General features: G+C 38.2%; 1 protein-coding gene across 4 annotated transcripts; it reads right to left on the reverse strand.

The window, feature by feature from the left end:
• Positions 1-487: 487 nt before the first annotated feature.
• On the reverse strand, positions 488-18788 carry kif25 (kinesin family member 25). 4 transcript variants are annotated; one of them, XM_088625026.1, is made up of 15 exons: positions 17740-18788; positions 17424-17489; positions 16766-16861; positions 15430-15568; positions 14059-14162; positions 13829-13917; positions 11262-11301; positions 11014-11081; positions 10139-10213; positions 8994-9122; positions 7364-7522; positions 5500-5654; positions 3018-3194; positions 2093-2248; positions 488-1330 (listed from the first exon to the last, which is right to left on the reverse strand). In XM_088625026.1, the coding sequence occupies exons 1-15, from the start codon at positions 17806-17808 to the stop codon at positions 1185-1187; spliced, it is 1668 nt and encodes a 555-aa protein (XP_088481152.1). In that variant the 5' UTR covers positions 17809-18788; the 3' UTR covers positions 488-1184. The 4 variants fall into 4 exon arrangements, with proteins under 4 accessions (XP_088481152.1, XP_088481153.1, XP_088481154.1 ...); XM_088625028.1 differs by having other exon boundaries at positions 1188-1480; XM_088625027.1 differs by lacking the exon at positions 17424-17489.
• Positions 18789-18884: the final 96 nt, after the last annotated feature.

Here is an 18884-nt window from a genome sequence, read left to right on the forward strand (position 1 = left end):
TTTTAACAACTCAATAATAAAGGAAGGAGGACTGCTGCAGACCCTTTTAAAGATAAAGGAGCACTATTTAATCTAGGCATCTTCATAAGACCCCTGACAGAACCATGAGATTAACAATTTTTAGGTCAATTAAACTCAGATAATGCTTGTGTGGCATACATTTCCTAAAACAAATATCCAACAACATGCTGGCCACGAAAAAACAATATTAAAAACTGTTTACTGAAACCAAAACAACAACAAAAAGATTGCTTATCTAGAATGTATTTACTAGCTTCATAAAACGTTATTTAATTAAAAAAAGAAAAATCGTTCTGTGAAGCATAATAAGCAGCAAGCTGTGCAAAGTGGTACATCCAGGAGTGAGAGGATAGTGTTAAATGATTTTTAAATAATAAGAAATTGGACAGGACACTAATGTTCCAAAAGTTTCCTGTGCTACCTATTTTTCTTAAGAAACGCAGATGGAAGACAAAGGTTCTATCAATTCAATTAAATTCAATTTCTAATGGTTTTATTTTAGTACACAGCCATTTCAAAATAGGATTAAACATCGGGGTGTTAAACAGCAAATACAGTAAAACAGTTCGAGGCCCATTGTTTGACACTTTTGCAGACTTTAAAAATATAGTTCTATAACTATTCATAAAAACTGTTTTATTTAAAAAGCAAGACTCATTTAGTTTCTACTGCTGAGATCTAGTTAATTCTCTAGTTAATTAGTTAATTCTCTAGTAAATGGAACTCTAAATATCATTACCAGATGCCTCAGTAGATATAAGATTTGAAATTCCCTGTGTGTACTTTTTACTCTGGACTTTATTTCATATGCATATACTGTACGATTGTCTCTTTGGAGCTTCTGCAAAAAGGGATCACAACAAGAACCAAGTTAGGTTACATTATACAGTCTGAAGTTCTTTCAGTCTCCTGGAACAGTCAGGGGCCTGAGACAAGAGGCCTCATCTGAATGGGGCTAACATCCATTGACAAATTCAAATGAGAAGCTTCCATATTCTTGGAACATTTTAAGTCACTGAAGATGAAAAAGTTCACAGAATCTGAAATGTTCTGAGGCCACAGAAACACAAAGAACCTGAAGAGCGCAGTTCTCACAGTGAGAACCCTGAGAATGCGTCAACCGGCAATTAATAAATTACTCAGGTAACAATAGGAGCCTGAAACTATTTTGGTTTTGTGGCCCCGCTCTTTTTCCCTTCTTTCTGAACTTGCTGTGCCCGAGTTCCAAATCCTAGAGACTGCAGAGACTCGGTGAGGAACCTCTGGGATGGAGAAACGCAGATCATCACCAACAGCTTTGCTTCTCCTCCTGTGGAAATGAAAACAAGGGAACAATCTCGGGCCTTTTCCTAGTGTTCCTCTGTGCTGCGTCCGAGTCAGAAAAGTACTTCAAATTTCATAAACGCCAAGAATGTGTCTTATGAAATCCTCCTGCCATCCTGCATGCCATTTTGATATTCTGTAAGGTACAGGATAAATTAAATGAAAGATTCTATTCAAACAACCACATATAGAAGCCATGTTACTTAAAACGACTGGATTAATGGCTTTCATGTCTTGCCAGGCTAGAACAAGCAGCAGGTGTCATATTGCCTTTTCCTGTTATCCTTTCTTATCTTTAAAGCGCTTGACATCTTCCACTGTGCAAAACGATATTGCTTCTCATTCCTTACTAAACCACACTGACACCCTCTCTTACCTATAAAACAGTAACAGTCAATTATTTCATTTTTGATGTGTGTGACAGAAATTGTACTCTTGAATAATTATGATCTAAAAAAATAATCTATAGGTTATAATTATAACACTGAAATGATCAATTGAAGGCAATTTCATAAAGCTCCACGGAACTGTCTACAAATCCATATGTACTAAAAAGCGATGGTAGACAACCCTTGTTCTAGTTCCTGCAGGCCTACAATATTCATATCTTTTCAAATCACTTCCTAGTCAATATCTTAGCTCATCACTTTTTTAATGTCTAAATAACAATTCAAAGAACATGGAAACCACTAGATCCATTAGCTCCAGTGTAACAGCGCTATCCAGTATTATTCTCAAGAGCATTTACCAATGGAATCCTGCAGGAGGTGGGTGAGTCTGCTGTTTCGATAAGGAATATGAGGCCTGTGCTCTGAAAGGGCTCCCAGCACATCTGACAAAGCTGACAGACTCCGGTTGATAAAAGATGTTTCTCTCAGAGCTGCTCCAGTAACTCCAGACATTCCTGTAAAACAGACATTGCTTCATTATTATTTCACCAGCACATGCCTCAGGGACTAACCCAGGCCCCTAGTGTCATTATAGGTCTAAATGGAAGCTTTAGAAACATAACAAATACAAGTCTTGGGCACTGTGTTCAAAGCTTCAGAATATAGTGGTAAAACAACATCCTTCCTAACTATACCCCGAATTATAATCCGAGATGTTATAGTCCACATCACCCGGAATGCCTTAAACTACCTCAAGTGAAAAGTTCAATAGTAACTTAAAATTAGGTACTGTACAGCCAGGCCAAGGTTTTGAAGCACAATTAACCTCTCCAAATGGAACTAGGTAAAATAGAATTACTTGGTTCAAGGTATTTCGGTGGGATTGAAATGGATGTTAAAGGTGAACTAAAAAATTAACTTCAAACTGAAATTTAAAAATCAGTCCATTTAGCCTTTTATTTCTTTAAGATCCAAAATGTATCTCATTGCTCTTCTCTGAACTGATTATAGGCAGCAGTTTCTTTTTTGTAGCAATGCTTTACACTATTTGTAACATAATATCCTTGATATAATCTGTATATCCTAACATTCTGTTTGCCTTTTTGTTGCTTCTTCACATTGCCTGGAGATTAACCAATTCTAAATTCAAGTAAATGTATTATCTTGAATGTCCAGTGCCTGCAAATTGAATACCGTGTCTTAAATGCATCTGCAAGAGATGTACTAAAAAAGGTTTTTTTATTCCTTTTTTTGGCAGAATGTTACATACAGGTAGTGGCTCACCCACACACTCGCTGCCTGCAAGGTCCACCAGCTGAAGTCTGGTTCTGACGGGAGACTGTGAGAGGCCTGGCCTGGGACAGGGCGCTGAACCCGTGTGATCTTCAGTCACTCTGCCACCGGAGCTCCTGTGACAACGCGGGCTCCACCACTCTCGCTGTACGCCCTGGGGCCTGTCAGCTGAACAACAGGCCAGAGCTTGTCACAGGTAACATTCTTCAATCATTTGGAACCATCAATTATTATTCCCTTGTGCACAGGGTTAGAGTAAACTATATGGGGCCCTGTGGAATGCTGTTACACCCAGCAAAAAAACAGACTATGATTAACATTACTTGGTGATATGCATCTTATGCATTTTAGTTGGCCAATTACAGAACTACTTAACTACTTCTTTTATGTAAAACACATAGAGTTGTGGAGGCATGGTAGATCAGTGGTTAGAACTGTTTCAGTGCTGAGGCCCTCTGTTCAATTTCTGGGGTGCTATCCGCATGGAGTTTGTATGTTCTCCCCTTGCTTGCGTGGGTTTCCTCAGGGTGCTCCAATTTTCTGTTTAAATGGCTTCTGGGAAAACTGGCCCCGTTGTGAGTGTGTCCCTGTGTGTGTCTGCCCTGCGAGGTACTGGCATCCCATGCAGGGCCTGTTGCTTGCCATGTTAGGCTCTGGTTCCCCCGCACTGCTGTACTGGATGATGCAGTTAGAAAATAGATGATGGGTAGATACTGAGGTGTAACACGTAACATGTTGCATTTCTTCTTTCTACTTTCTTGCATGGTACCTTTACTCTTATTCCTCAGTAACATTAAACATCCATTCAGTCTGAGCAGTCATTGAACAATTGATTTCATTTTGGAGAATAATGCCTTTGCTTCCGAACTCAGAATTGGCAAAATAAGATAAAGACGTAGCACAAAATCCATGTTTGGAAACGTTGCATATTTACTTTCATTCCTTGTTCAGAAGCAGGAACTGTTCAAACTCTTCTGGAACAGTAGCTGTGAAATCAGATGGGTAACTCAGAATCGAAGCTATTGCTGCATAACAAATCTCTGTTTGGGACCTGTTGTGAGAGCTAGGGAGGAAAAAATCTTTAGTTGCACTTCTGCATGCCTGAAGATGACTTTAAAGGTACCTAATCCAAAATTATCAATGATGAAATTAAGTGATACATTTTTCTAGTCCTCTCAGGTCTGTATTCTTGGTATTATTTCTGTTTTGCCTTGGTCAAAGAAGCATCTATGTGTAGGAGGCATGCACTACAGTTGCTACTTTTGTGTTGGTGTGTGTTTCCAACTGATTCCTCAGCTACAAGTCTACAAGTCTACAAGCTTGGTTGCACTGTTCATCTGCACTTTTAAAACTTGTTAAATCAATTCCAGAAAGATGCGACACTATAGCTCTGCCATGAATACATTTTCCAGGAGATCCATTTCTTTATTTAGCAATTTCAATTCCTTTAGTAATTTTCTTTTAGTGCAACCACCTACTGCATGTATTTTTGACAACTATGCATTTTAAGATAACATAGTGCTGACTGTACCAGTTAAGCTACAGCAGCCTCACTGGGCCATCTGAAAGGCTGCTTCACTGAAAGCAGCTTTTTCTCTCCCAGTGACGGGATCCTTTGCAAGTGTACCAAGTACACATTAGTTAATCTGGGCCTGTTTGTGCTCCCTCCCAGCTAGGAACTGGCAATTGCTAATCAAACTCTGGCAAATTCTGGCAAATTAACCCTGCACCTTCTAGACAATAACCAGGACTGTGTACTGATCTGATTGTGTTAGCAACTGTCTGCCAGGAACAAAGGAAAGTTTAAAAATTATCTTGCAGTGATTATCTTATTAACACATCTTCAAACAGCATCTTATCTTAAGTAGTGTGCTGCGCAATGTGTTGCAAAATATGTATCCTGGATTTTAACGCAGAAATAGCTTCAATACTCCTAACTTTGTAGACTGTATACATAAAACACACACTGCTAATTTTATTCCTGATTTCCCTTATTAGAAAGCTGTCAGACATCATGATTGTAGAGTCACACAAACCTTTGAAGATGCCAATTTCAGAGTCATTTGGTGCAGTTAACATTTTTGTTTGATTTTGTTTCACCATATTTTCTTTTCTTAAAAAATAACTGGAATCTTAATGTGATGTGCACTTTAAGCTGAATAGGGGCCAAGTGGTCTAACTGTCACACTAGGTGATGAGGCTATAAATTTAAGCCATACTCTGTGCAAATTCCACACACATATGGCTTAAACTGAGAATAACGAGTACAAATGCTGTTAAAAGTTAATTCTTGAAAAATTATAGTCTGACTGAAGATCTTTAACAATCGTGGAGCATTAGCCAGTGCAGCCAATGTAGCCTCACAGAACCCCAAACAAAAACACGTACCCGGGCCACCATGACAGTTTCTCATCCCTTGGTCCTTAACAAACCGTAAAGAAATTGTTATACGAAGCTGTGCAGATGCGCTTACCCGGTGCCATAGCAGCGGGACTCTTCAGCGTGACAGTCAGCGTGACCACCAGGTGAGAGCGGGAGGAGTCTGTGTGCACCAGCGTGGAGTTCTGGGCCCGGAGCTGATGGACATGGTTGATCAGGCGCAAGATCTCTGCAGCGCTCTGCACCAGTCTGCATCATAGACAAGACACACATTGAAATCCCAGGTGTTTAATCACACTGCTGTTTTGTGTAGCTGCAAATCTGTATCAATCTCTTTCTTTCAAGTCCCGTCCATAAAAACTCCAAGGCTGTATGATATGAGATGCTACATTCTCTACCATTTTGGTTTCTCTGATAACTCTAATAAGTAATAATCATTTTAGCAAAAACAGTTTGGAATGAAGGGTCAAAACAGTTTTAAATAATTTCCATGCCTCATATGTATATGGGAACTACTGTAGCTCAACAGAATGAGTGCTTTGAATGACATTATGTATTGGATACAGTACTAATGTAAGTATGAAAGATTTTCCCTTTTGGCCTAGGAAAATTTGTAAGGGCCATGCAAAACCTTGACATAAAAGAAATTAAAACAGTTAAGTGAAAACAAACTACAGGCATGCAACAGCTTTCATCCTAGTTTTTCTTAAAACAAGAGCACAGATGATTTAGTGTGGCAAGGTAAACAGGACTCCTAACCAGAGGGATTCACAACAGTCTCCTTTTAACTCCCACACACACTTCTGACTTTTTCCTATAGCTGCTTTTAAAGTTTCAAAATGCACTTTCTTGCTCCATAAAAATACTTATCATGCCCAAGCTTTGTAACATTAGCAGTTAACACAACACAAACTTCAAACAAGACCTGCAGATTCTCTCATTCCACAAACATTTAACAGCTTCAAAAACATCTAACAACCGGGATCACTCTCTGATCAGGTAAGTCATTTCACTGACAATTTAGTATGTCAATCAATATGTCACAAAGGTCTTGTCAGAAGTCAGTTTAAGATTTTCATTGAAGAGTCCAGATAGAATTAAAAGATTAAAATATACTGATGGAAAAAAAGAAACACAACATTTTCTGGAATGAGAATACTATCGTTATAGCTTATGTACTTTCACAAAAAGTTGTCAATTTGTTATAAGCCCTCTGACCAACAATACAACTTGTGCAGTGAGGCATTACAACTTGCCAATCACATGAAAGCTCATTAGGTGCACTTTTACCCAACAAGGTCCAGGTAGAACTACTGTATGCCAGCTTAGGTCACTGCAAGAAAAAGGCAACACTTAGTTAGTTTTCTGTGCATTCCAAAAAGCCTCGAATGTCACCAGATGCAAGGGAGAGGGCCATTGGTATGCTGCTGATCCGGTTGCCCTCGAGTAACCACACCAGAGCAGGACCGACACATCAGGTCCATCTGAGAGATCGTTTCAGACCTGCCACCCATACTGCTGCTGAAACTGCCGGCAGAGACAATGCCTGCATCAGTGACAGGACAGTGAGGCTCCATGCTGCTGGACTTAGAACAAGGCAAGGCTCAGCAAGTCAGAGGCTGTCTTCTCACACCTCCTAGACGTCACACCTGACTGGCTTGTTCCAGATAGAGGCGGTGATGGACTCCACGCAGATGGGAGGGCCAAAGTGTGGAGGAGGATGTGTTGCGTTTCTTTTTTCTATCAGTATACATAGTGAAAACAAAAACAACCCACACTGGTAGTCCTGCAGGCATCTAGCCAGGACAGTACATCTGATCATGAAGCAAAACAAGGACCCCTGCACTTCATTTCCCAGATCACGTATACTGGCTGTAGGATTAAGTCACATCTTAAACACTCCAAGGGACCACACTACTCCCATGTTGACAAGTTCCGTTTCTTCTACTGGGAGAGACCTGTATGTCAGGCATAGTACGTCACTGGTCCCAGTGCTCGTAGTGATGACATCACGCTTGTCACAGTCCTTCGATAAGAGATCGAACACCTCGTTGTTGTACACTTCCACCACTGAGACCTCTATTAAATGGCTGTTTGCAGGCTTCTCTGATATCAACCTACAAAAAGCAAAAATGGAGAAAGGTATGAGAGAGAGTGTCTTTATTAGCCCAAAGGTGCAATTTGTTATACAGCTTTTACAGCAGAAAATAGAACAAAAACACACATACTATACACATAAATATGAACAAGAGAATCATCTGTTGAGAAAGGTTATGGCCATAGGTACAGTATAATGAGAATTTAAACCTGCTTGTTATTAGATTGGGGAATCTGTATCTGCGTTCTGAGGGGTGTAACTGTAATTTGAAAAACAAAGGGTGGGAAGGGTCCTCTAGGATGGAATATGCTATAATCAAGACTGAAAAAAATGGGATATGGCAGAAAGATCAGCACCAATTGTCAAACTGTCAGACTTTTTGTCAGACAGTTGTTGACAATGTGATCAATAACAAATTATCTTAAAACGTTTAAGCTATGTTAGGTCTAAACAGAGCTCTCAGTGTCCTTAGAACTGTAGTATTCAAGATGCTGTGAGATGAATGATTTTAAAATATAAGCATATATTTAGCTAAATGAAAATGCAAGTATACTGTATATACATATAAGAACTTCAGAGAGTCAGATAAAAGTGAAATAGTTAAATAAAAGTGAGTTTTAAGAATGTGGTTTCCTAGGATTCAGAGCCTCATTTGGAAAAGGCAAGAAGTCCAAACAGGGCATAAGTAGAACAGTGGTATTATGAATTTGATTTCTGATCCGATAACAAATGCATAGAGAGCCAGTGAGAGGAATTAAAGTCAGAAGGTATAGACTCACAAATTTCACAAAAGAACTTAGAAGCAAAAGAGAAAATTCACCATACTTTTTTATGCAGCAACTCAAGAACACATTTTTTATACAGTGCCTATAGAAAGTCTACACCCCCCTTGGACTTTTTTATTGTGTTACAGCATGGAACCATGATGTACTTAACTGAGAATGTTTGCCACTCATCAACACAAAGTACTCTATAATGTCAAAGTAAAAAAAATCCAGACATTTTACTAAATTAATTAAAACTAAAGGCACTGTATATACCTGCAAAAACCACATTACAATATTCAAGGTTGGAAATGACAAACACATGCATTTGCTTTTCTGCACCTGATTGGAGAAGGGAATCCTAACAATTATTGATTAAACTAAACTTTTCCCAATAAAACATAAAGCAAAATAACTACAAAATCAATTACATTCAATGTAAACAGAACTGTAAACAACAATTGGCTGACAACAACAGATCATTACTGTGTTTTATTAAGCTCTCAGCTTTTCATTTGGTTAGATTAATAAAGATAAAAAATGATTATATACCAACAGGTACAATAGGCTTGAATGAATATGAGATATTGTTATGGAGTGTATTAATCCTATACAAGTGCAAAAAAGTGTGTTCAGTATTTTACCATATACTTATGAAAACATGGGAAGACTGAGTCTAGAATCTGGTGCATAGGCCTTCAAGGATGTTGCTTGTTACCATGTTACCTGAACAGCTCCCTGGCCGCTCTGGGAATAATGCCCTCGTGTGGCAGTTCTTCTTCCGACTGGGAGCCATTCATTGTGTATGACTTCCCACTGCCAGTCTGTCCATATGCCATTATGCACACATTGTACCTGTAATGCAGAAGGGTAAGCTCTTGTCACTCCTTCATCCCTCATCATAACACCAATAATCCCTGCAATGAGGAGACTTCAGATTTGAAATATGAACATTCCAGTCCTTTTCTTCTACTGACTGCTCAACCCTGCCTCACAGGACTTTGTGGAGGATTTTGAGTAGGTGCTCACTGACAAAAGGCCCAATGAAATGTCTTAGAAAAGATATTCTCACATCAAGTCTATACATTCTTACATATATTAGCCCAATCCAAAGAACACTTTTCAAGAGGGAATTATACTGGCTAAATGTCATTGTACAGAACCTATTGACATTAAGAAAGGTCATGTTTTATCTGTCGCAAAATCACTGTGGTGCAGAAAGTTTCAGTGGAATATTTATACTGTATACAGTACATACAGTTGCTAAACCAGTGAGCATCAGCAGTGTGCTGTGTGATATTGTAATGTTGTGATGAGAGCAGTTCTAAACACTTTGCAAGTGTTAAATGAAATGTGCTTTCATTTTACCAGTACGAGCTGAGTTCTTTTTTATTAATGAATTGTACAATTCAAAAAAGGTGTCATTTGTTTGCAGTACATTTGCAGGTAAAATCTGATTTGTTACGGTTTCTAATAAACGTAATATTCTAACTCAATGTTTTTGTCACCTCTATTCTAATACATTTTTAAAAAGTCTATTTACATACAGCTGCTATTATAGTGTGGAAGAAATGTAATTTCTTTACAGGGAAACAAAAACCATCCAGGTACATGCAGTGTATTTTTTAAAAAGAAAATCTGCTTTAATGTAATTCAAAGTGTTCAATGCCACCTTGCTCATGTTTATGTGTGAATAACTGTGTTAAGCACAACGCTGTAACATTTCAATTAGGGTAGCTGGAACTGAAATTGATGTAAGCGAAGGGAGAGAAACAAAAAGTGATCAGAACTCAGGAGCAGATCAGGAAGTGAAACAATAGCGGATTTCCATATTTCTGCTTGACGTTCATAGCATGCTGCCTCTCACTCACCCATCCAGGAGGGAGGTGAGCAGAGGGCTGACTTCTCCATACACTGTTTGCTGTGAGTCCGCGGGACCATGCACCCTGCCAAGCACAGGCTCAGGGTCAGATGCAATTACGCAGCAACCCTCTTCAAAACCCCAAAACCCTCTGAATGACATCAGCCCATTCAGCATGATTATTATGTCACAGGTCATTCAGATCAATTAGTATTTAGAAAAATACACTACTCTTTGACAGCATAACATAACACATCTTTAGAGTATGTAGAGAAAACAGGAGTAGCAGGTCATACTCAGGACCCATATGAAAATTGTCCATAAATTCGTATTGTGTTTATGCACTTTTACTATGTATATACCTTGTATTTCGCTTTGTCAAGTACATATGTATCATGGCTTACCATATCATTCTGTACTTCACAAGCACTGCTTTTACTTCAATTTTAGCATTCTGTACTTCAGTTTGCCCTGCTTTTACCATGGCTAGAGAATTATATGTTCAGGTTCCCAGTATAGAAAACTGTAGTTAACCCGGTACAAGATTTTATTCCAATTGTTCCAGTCCACCCAGTGAGATAAGTGGGAGCTTATTAGTGGGAGTAATCTGGAGATTACTCATAATGGAACAAAATCCTGTGCTGAGGGAAACTGGTGCCATCTGATCATTTAACAGAAAGAAGAGCAGGCAAACTCTGAAATTAAATACCACCATTCTGTTTATTTCATTTGCCAGCTGATATCAATTTAGAATATAACTATTTTAAATGTACTTTACAAAGCATCAGAAGTATATAATGGAAACTAAGAGGAAACCTATAATTGTTTTGAAATGAATCTGCAAAATATTTGAATAAACTCCTAGATTAAAATCCTAGAACGTACCTCTCAAATTCAAACACCTTGTTTACTGGTGGACAACCAGGTCTTGTACATCTTACCAAGACAGTATCCTGAACAATAGAAAAAAACCCTGAATTTCCTATAATAAAAATGAATATTCAACAATCTTAATTAATTAGCAATAAGTCTTGAAATTCTCAACTACATGAGAATGTTTAAAGGGATAGCATTTTGTACAGGCTAGGATGGGAAATTACATTTGATCTTGAAACATTTACTGTAATACTCACATCATTAATGGCATGGATAACTTTCTCTGACAAAGAGGACCTAAAAACAGGAAACAACATACTGTATGGGCTACTTTTCCCCCAAAATTATTTCTTATTATGCATGCAAACAAATGTCTAAAATACACACTATGCTGGCATGCATGTCATTCATACATACTGTATTAAAGTGTTACTGCATAACATAGTATCATAGTTTATAAATTATTTTTCTGCAAATTATACCTTCAGGCTTTTTCAGGTAGCTCAGTTAAGGCATATGGTTGTAGATAAAAAATGAAGTCTTTCTGATAAGCACATTTTCCATACTCTGCATTCCAAGGAAAATGAACAACCAAAAGCAAATAGTTACTTCATGCTGAAAACCTAATCAAGATAGATCCTGCTTTTATAAAGATAAACAGTCTAACCTTCTTATGTATTTTACAAAATTAAGGATGAATCAGACCACTATAAATCTACATTTATATAGAGGTATTCAATAGCTTTGTGGTTTTAACAGCTACCGTCTTCTAAAACTAGAGACAGTGTTATTTCTAGTTATTTGGTTGCAAGAAATCAACCAAAACAACTACAAAACAACAATTTTCATTAATTTATTTTGTATACAACTCAATATGTTTTACTAATCATGGCATCAAACTATGAGAGAGTCTCCATATATAAACATGCGAAATAGTCTGCGGTATTCCCGCTGTACGTTTTGCGGTTCATGCATGTGTACCACGGTATACCGCAGTACATTTTCCAGTGGCGGTACCTAACCCTATCTAAAACATAGTATTATGTCTTAAAAAGCTAGTTAAAAACATCTAATGTCAAATTCCAACCAAGGCATTATTTCAAAGACAAGACAGAGACCAACATACATAAATGATATGGCCAGCAGCCATATTACTCTGCAACTCACATCTGACAACCCACTGAAGCTAACCAGGTATGAGCCTGGCCAATACCTGGATGGGAGACCTCCTGGGACAAACTAAGGTTGCTGATGGAAGAGGTGTTAGTGAGGCCAGCAGGGGGCACTCACCCTGCAGTCCATGTGGTTCCTAATGCCCCAGTATAGTGACGGGGACACTATACTGTAAACTGGCACTGTCCTTTGGATGAGACGTAAAACCGAGGTCCTGACTCTCTGTGGTCATTAAAAATCCCAGGGCATTTCTCGAAAAGAGTAGGGGTGTAACCCTGGCGTCCTGGCCAAAATTTCCCATTGGCCCTTACCAATCATGGCCTCCTAATAATTCCCATCTAATATTAATTACAGCTTTCCTCCCCACTGATAGCTGATGTGTGGTGTGCGTTCTGGCGCACTATGGCTGCCGTCGCATCATCCAGGTGGATGCTGAATATTGGTGGTGGTGGAGGGGAGTCCCCAGTACCTGTAAAGCGCTTTGCGTGGAGTGTCCAGAAAAGTGCTACATAAGTGTAAGAAATTATTATAACTATTATAAATTTTGCATTAAAAGTAGAAAGCACTTCTTAACATAAGGATGAGTGTGTGTCTGAAATAAAATATCTAGCCATGTTACTGAAGCTAACTCTCAGGGATTCTTCAAATACATACAGTAAACAAATGAAATACTGGGCTCAGATATTGTATCACCAAGGGGCAGCACAGTGGCATGGCAGTTAACACTACTGTATCACTGCTCCAAGATCCAATCTTAGAGTCAGGCTTGGGTTGCTCATTTATGTGGAATCTGCGTGTTCTCTCTGCATTTCTGTGAGGTTAGGTTTGATTGGCTGCTCTTAACTGTCCTTTTCCAGAACTGCTATCATCCTTGGAGAATGTTTACCCACTACTGGATGTGGGATTATAAAGGATTAGTATGTAATGGGCACAATTAACTGTATGGACTACTCTCATTTATGGCTTTAGTGATGATCTAAAGTAACTATTCTGAAATTTTAAAGAAAACAAGGGGATTTCCACAGTATAAAATATTCCTTGAAGTGTCTTTTAAAAAGACAATTAAAATGTGATATGAGACACATAAATCAGTGAAAAATGGATGACTAGTTTAAACAGATTCTGCTTATAATACTGAACAAAACTGAAGAATAAGTAAATCAAAAGCTAAAAACCCTATATTAAACCAATTAGGAAAATCATAAGGAAAAATAAAGCACTTTCTAAAATAATTATAAATTATAACATTATCCACTTAAAGAAGACATACAGTGGTTTGAAACAGAGAGCATAGATAATGCAAGAATTCTCAGTTTGGGGTCATTAGTGGTGTACCACAGGTGTCTGTTCTAGAACAACTGCTCTTTTTAATTCATATCAATGATCTAGGTTTTGGTATATTTAGTAAAAATCAAATTTCCAGTTGATATCAAATTAGGATTAACAAACAGTGTAGAAGCAGCAAGTGCTCTATCTCTATTTAAAAAGCTAAATACTTAGAATATATATAATATAGTATACTTGCAATTACAGGTATGCAATTATTGTCCACAAACAGAAAATACAGTTTAAAATTTAAAATGCTGCACCTGTTTAAAACATTAAAAATAATTCTGAAGCCTATTTTAAAAATTTAAAAGAGTCATGGTACTTAGGCACTGGATCTGTATCACTGAGTTCCCTGTCAAGAGGCAAGAGTGGACGCACACGACAGTGTACTCTGATGTTCCCACGCAGCTCCTGATTAGAAAAAAAAGTATTTGTTAAAGCAAGCAAGAGAGTGCCAAGCCTGTAAACTATTACATCTTTAATCTCTACTCAGACGTACTGCTTACCATAGCAGCACTACGATCAAGAACTAAGACAGAAATAGGCACTTACAACTAGAGTGTTATGAAGAAATCTTCTTCTCTGCCTCTCCATCCTGTACCTTTCCTTCTCTTCCTGTAGTGATCTTTCCAGATCAAGAACTTGAGCCTGGAGTTCTGCAAGAAGAAATGGCTCCTTGCATTAAAAAGAAACAACATCCATCCAAAAGCAACAACACTGAACTGCCAGGTTTTCTCCTAATATTGAACCTTCTTTGATCATAGAGCAAAGGTAAAGAGAAATGTTGTTGATCTCTTACTCACTATTACTCAAGATTCCTGTATGGGATGATTTCTTGTTAGAATGACATCAATCACATCAACATCTATTCCAGTACAAGTAGTTTCATTAAACCACTTAAATCACATCTGAAGAGCTGAAGTCAATTAATTAGAATTAGAATTAATTAATTAGATTTAAAATCCTAACCAATGTTCTATTCCTACACTACTTCACTAACTTTTCTGTATTTTCATAACTTGATTGTTCTTTGGCAGTTCCAGCATAAAAGCTGCTTGTATCACAACCTGTGTACTCTACAACACAACTTACAAAAAAGAGGATACATAGAGTAGACTTTCCAGGCAAGTCTCATGCTTGAGCCATCATTGCTCAAAAGGTGACAATTTTAAACCACAGTGCTCAGCTTGAGGGACACTGGCTGTCTTTGAAGTATTTTTTCTAGTTTTCTCTGAACACTTCCTTGCCAAGTTTTTACAAGGCTCTTTTCATATCAGCTGTATTTGTACCACAAGTTTTCTCTACATATTATGGGAATGTTAAGGAAACAACTTGCAGCACATTTATTGCAATACGGTTGTCCAAGGGTGAGGTAGACATGTTAATCGTTTTTTAATATTTTTTCATAGCTTATTGTTACCATTTAAAAAAAATAATACACATTTTACTACTCACAACACCTTTGCCATGGAATTACCACAAAAATAGTTTCCAGATACAGAACAGTCTTAGGGTAAGAAAAGCTGCTTGTCTCAGCAACAGGTTTAGCCCAATAGACACAATACTGTCAGCTTGGGCCTCGTCTATGTCATCGTCTGACTGTGAATGGAATTCCCCAGGGGCGGGCATACAATATTATTGCACATAACAGCCACATCACTCTTCCAGTTATTGGATGCTGGTGGGCACTCCAACATTAGAAGTCCGAATAAGAAGATCAAAGCTCTAAGAGGCATTTTCACTGGAGATCTCACTCCCCCCACGGTAAGAGGATAATTTTAGCAGGTAAAGCTAAAACTATTGATAATTCCAAATTAGGAAGGGTAATATAAAAACAAAATCAAGAACTGAAGATTTCACACTAAACGGGATAGTTGAGGACAGTGCTGTGTGTATAAAGATTCTGTGATCTCAGAGACTTACTGTGAACATCATTACTGTGGCCCTGAATCCTCTCGCTGGCTCTGTTGACTTGATCAAGGAAACATCTGCTCCGCTGTTCAAGTTCGGCAGAGAAACCAACATAGGTCCTATACAGGTCTCTGAGACTCTTTTTTAAGGCCTGAGAGAATTAAAAATAAGAAAACAAAGAGGAACATTTCTGCAACTGCTTTTAAAGTTGTATTTTCTCTTACACAGCAGACAATTTTCCCAGAATCCAATTAACCTACCAGTATGTCCTGAGATTGTGGGAGGAAACTAGAACACCCAGAGGAAACCCATGCCAAAATAGGAAGAGCATACAAACTCCAGACAGATAGCACCCCTGATCCAGAATTGAACCCAGGGACCCAGTACTGTTAGGCAGCAAAGTTAATCACTGCAATACCATGCCACCCATATTTGTCTCCAGTTTTTTGGAAATTACAGCACAGAGGGAAGAGTTTTATCTAGTAACCAGCAGCCATATCACCCTGCAACTCACAACTGGCAACCCACTGAAACTAAGCAGGTATGAGCCTGTTCAGTACCTCAATGGGAGACCTCCTGGGAAAAACTAAGGTAGCTGATGGAAGAGGTGTTAGTGGGGCCAGCAGGGGGCGCTCACCTTGCCGTCTATGTGGGTCCTGATGCCCCAGTATAGTGACGGGGACACTATACTGTAAAAAGGCACTGTCCTTCGGATGAGACATAAAACCGAGATCCTGACTCTCTGTGGTCACTAAAAATCCCAGGGCATTTCTCAAAAAGAGTAGGGGTGTTACTCTAGTGTCCTGGCCAAATTTCCCATTGGCCCTTACCAGTCATGGCCTCCTAATAATCCCCATCTATGAACTGGCTTCATTATTCTGTTCTCCTCCCCACTAATAGCTGCTGTGTGGTGAGCGTTCTGGCGCACTATCCTGGTGGGTGCTGCACATTGGTGGTGGTGGAGGGGAGTCCTCATTATCTGTAAAGTGCTTTGAGTGGAGTGTCCAGAAAAGCGCTATATAAGTGTAATTAATTATTATTATTATTATTATTATTATTATTATTATTATTATTGTTACTGGTCCATCAACAAATCCTAAGTTAGAAAACTGTAGCCTCATATCTCAGCACTGATCAGAGGCAGCCTTGCATGGCTTTTGATATCCGAAGAGATTAGCTGGAAAGTGGTAATGCTACTGTCAAAATGTGAAAGATTTCATTTTTCGTGTTCTGAACAATATTTTTATTAGGGTTATTGGTGCTGTCAGATGTACAAAGCAGAAGATACAGGAATCCTTCGGTAAGCTTTTTTTCCCACCCCAAAAAATAACACTTAGATTTTTCCTACCTGAACTTCAATGAAGATCTTCTCTAGAAAAGTTTGTGTGTTTTGGTAGAGAATTTGTCCCTGGCGAACATTGTCTCTTCTAAATTTACCATAGCACTAGGAACAGATGTAAAATATTTGGAAACATATTAATATTAAATAACATACAGTATGGGCCATATGAAGACTTTGAAGACAAAATGTTATATCATAACATGCTATCATACATTCAGATTAACACCATGACAAATAACGGATCACATAGACGTAAAGAAATGCAGTTAAGAGAAGCAAATACTTCATCAACACTAAAATGAATTAAGCATACTTCTGAAACCGACAAGCAGCTACAGAAATATTTAGATCAAAGATCTAACTAGACCACAGATTTATTATTTGAGCGTTGCTGGCAAGCTATACATACTACTGCTAATAATAATACTCGGATGTGTACTCAATACAACAGCTCGTTTATCCCAAGACACAGTACTGTACAGCACGTGTGCTTACCAGCCATCTGTTGTTATGCTACAACAGACTCTATAAAGGTTGGCTGATAGTAGTGTCAAATATGGTTTATATTTTATAGTACGAGTAAATCACATCTCGATTACACTACAGTTACTATAGCGCACACGATAAGAACCGCACATGCTATATACTGCTGAATAATTCGTACTTCAGCAAGCTTCAGGTGAAGCAGCGCCTTTTCGGTCTCCAGCTCTACAATTCTTTCTTCTTTACTCTGCAAGAGTGAAAAGAAAACGGCGAAGGAAAAATTATACACCACCACTTTCATACATAATACTACAAGGAGTCGTTATTCGTTGTGTGCTTAACACCAGAAAAGCGCGGATACTCCTTAAAATAAAAAGCCGCTGTGTTTCACTCACAATAGAGAATAAGCACAGGCTTTTCACACTAAAGTATATTTGGTAGGAAACCCATCCGAACGGTTGATTTTTTTTTTTGTGAACTCAGAATATCTAACCTACCCGAAGTTTATGCTCCAACAAGGAAACGCGATGAGCTGAAACCCGATCCGGATTTATATACTGCGGCATTTTGATTAATTAAAAATACACTCTACAATACAAAATCATCCGCTCATGATAATCTGCTTTAACTCTGGTTTTTATTTGGTGTTGAGTTTCCAGCAACATACGATCCTATTGGTTCCATCTGTTTTTCACTGACGCTCTGTCCACATGGGCTCCAGAAGTGTGACTGTAGTGTCGTGTTCCAACACTTTGAGAAACACAAATTTGGGCAAAAATCTCTGAAATATCATTTTTTTCTCATATAAATGTTGTATACACTTTTATGTAAACATATCAACAGTAAGATTCGGGTTTTATAATAATGGCAAACTAAAAGAAACAAGTACAAACTACGGGGTATACACGTCAACTACGAGAATACAATAAGACATCTTCATCTCAATATTATAAACTATAACTTATAAGCGTCAGGCCTGGAAACACCAGGTACTTTTCAATTCCATGTCCGTAGGAGGCGCCAAAGTCCCAAATGTGTAATCACTGTAATCACTCTAGGATTTTCTTCTCAAATTTCTGTCGTTTGACGCATCCCTAAGAACGTTAAATTATTTTAGATCTGCCCTCAAACGAGTTTTAAACAGGTTGAATGAGCTCAGTAAAAAGTTGAAAAAAGTGACAAATCAATCTCTCTTTTAATTTCATTTTTATCTCTTATTTTTTTAAAATGCCCAGATAAATGTGAAAATAAATGTAAATCAATTTGGATAAAGAGTGAGTTTGAAATGCAAGTTTGACCCAAGCTACAGAGTATCCATGCGAAAACGTGCTGCACTTCTCAAAAATGGAAAAATCACATTGTTCAATGGTTTTCCACATGTTAAGCAGCCTAGTGTTATGCGAGTCCTTGCCTAAAGGATTCCCAGTCTGTGTTCAGTCAAACGTAATAGATTAGTTTTCATTTAGATGTTTGCATTCAAAACTCTTGTCTTAAGGAAGAACTTCTCAGGTATTAACTTTTAAAGCTGAGAGCATACTAGTCTGAACAGATAATACTGAAAAAGAAATAGGGTATGTGTACTTGCAATAGTGGGAAACCCTGGCCTACTCAGCCTGCAAACAGATTATAGCAATAATTTGAA

The sequence above is a fragment of the Lepisosteus platostomus genome, chromosome 3 (assembly GCF_059453375.1).
Source record: "Lepisosteus platostomus isolate fLepPlt1 chromosome 3, fLepPlt1.hap1, whole genome shotgun sequence".
Classification (NCBI taxonomy): Eukaryota; Metazoa; Chordata; class Actinopteri; order Semionotiformes; family Lepisosteidae; genus Lepisosteus; species Lepisosteus platostomus.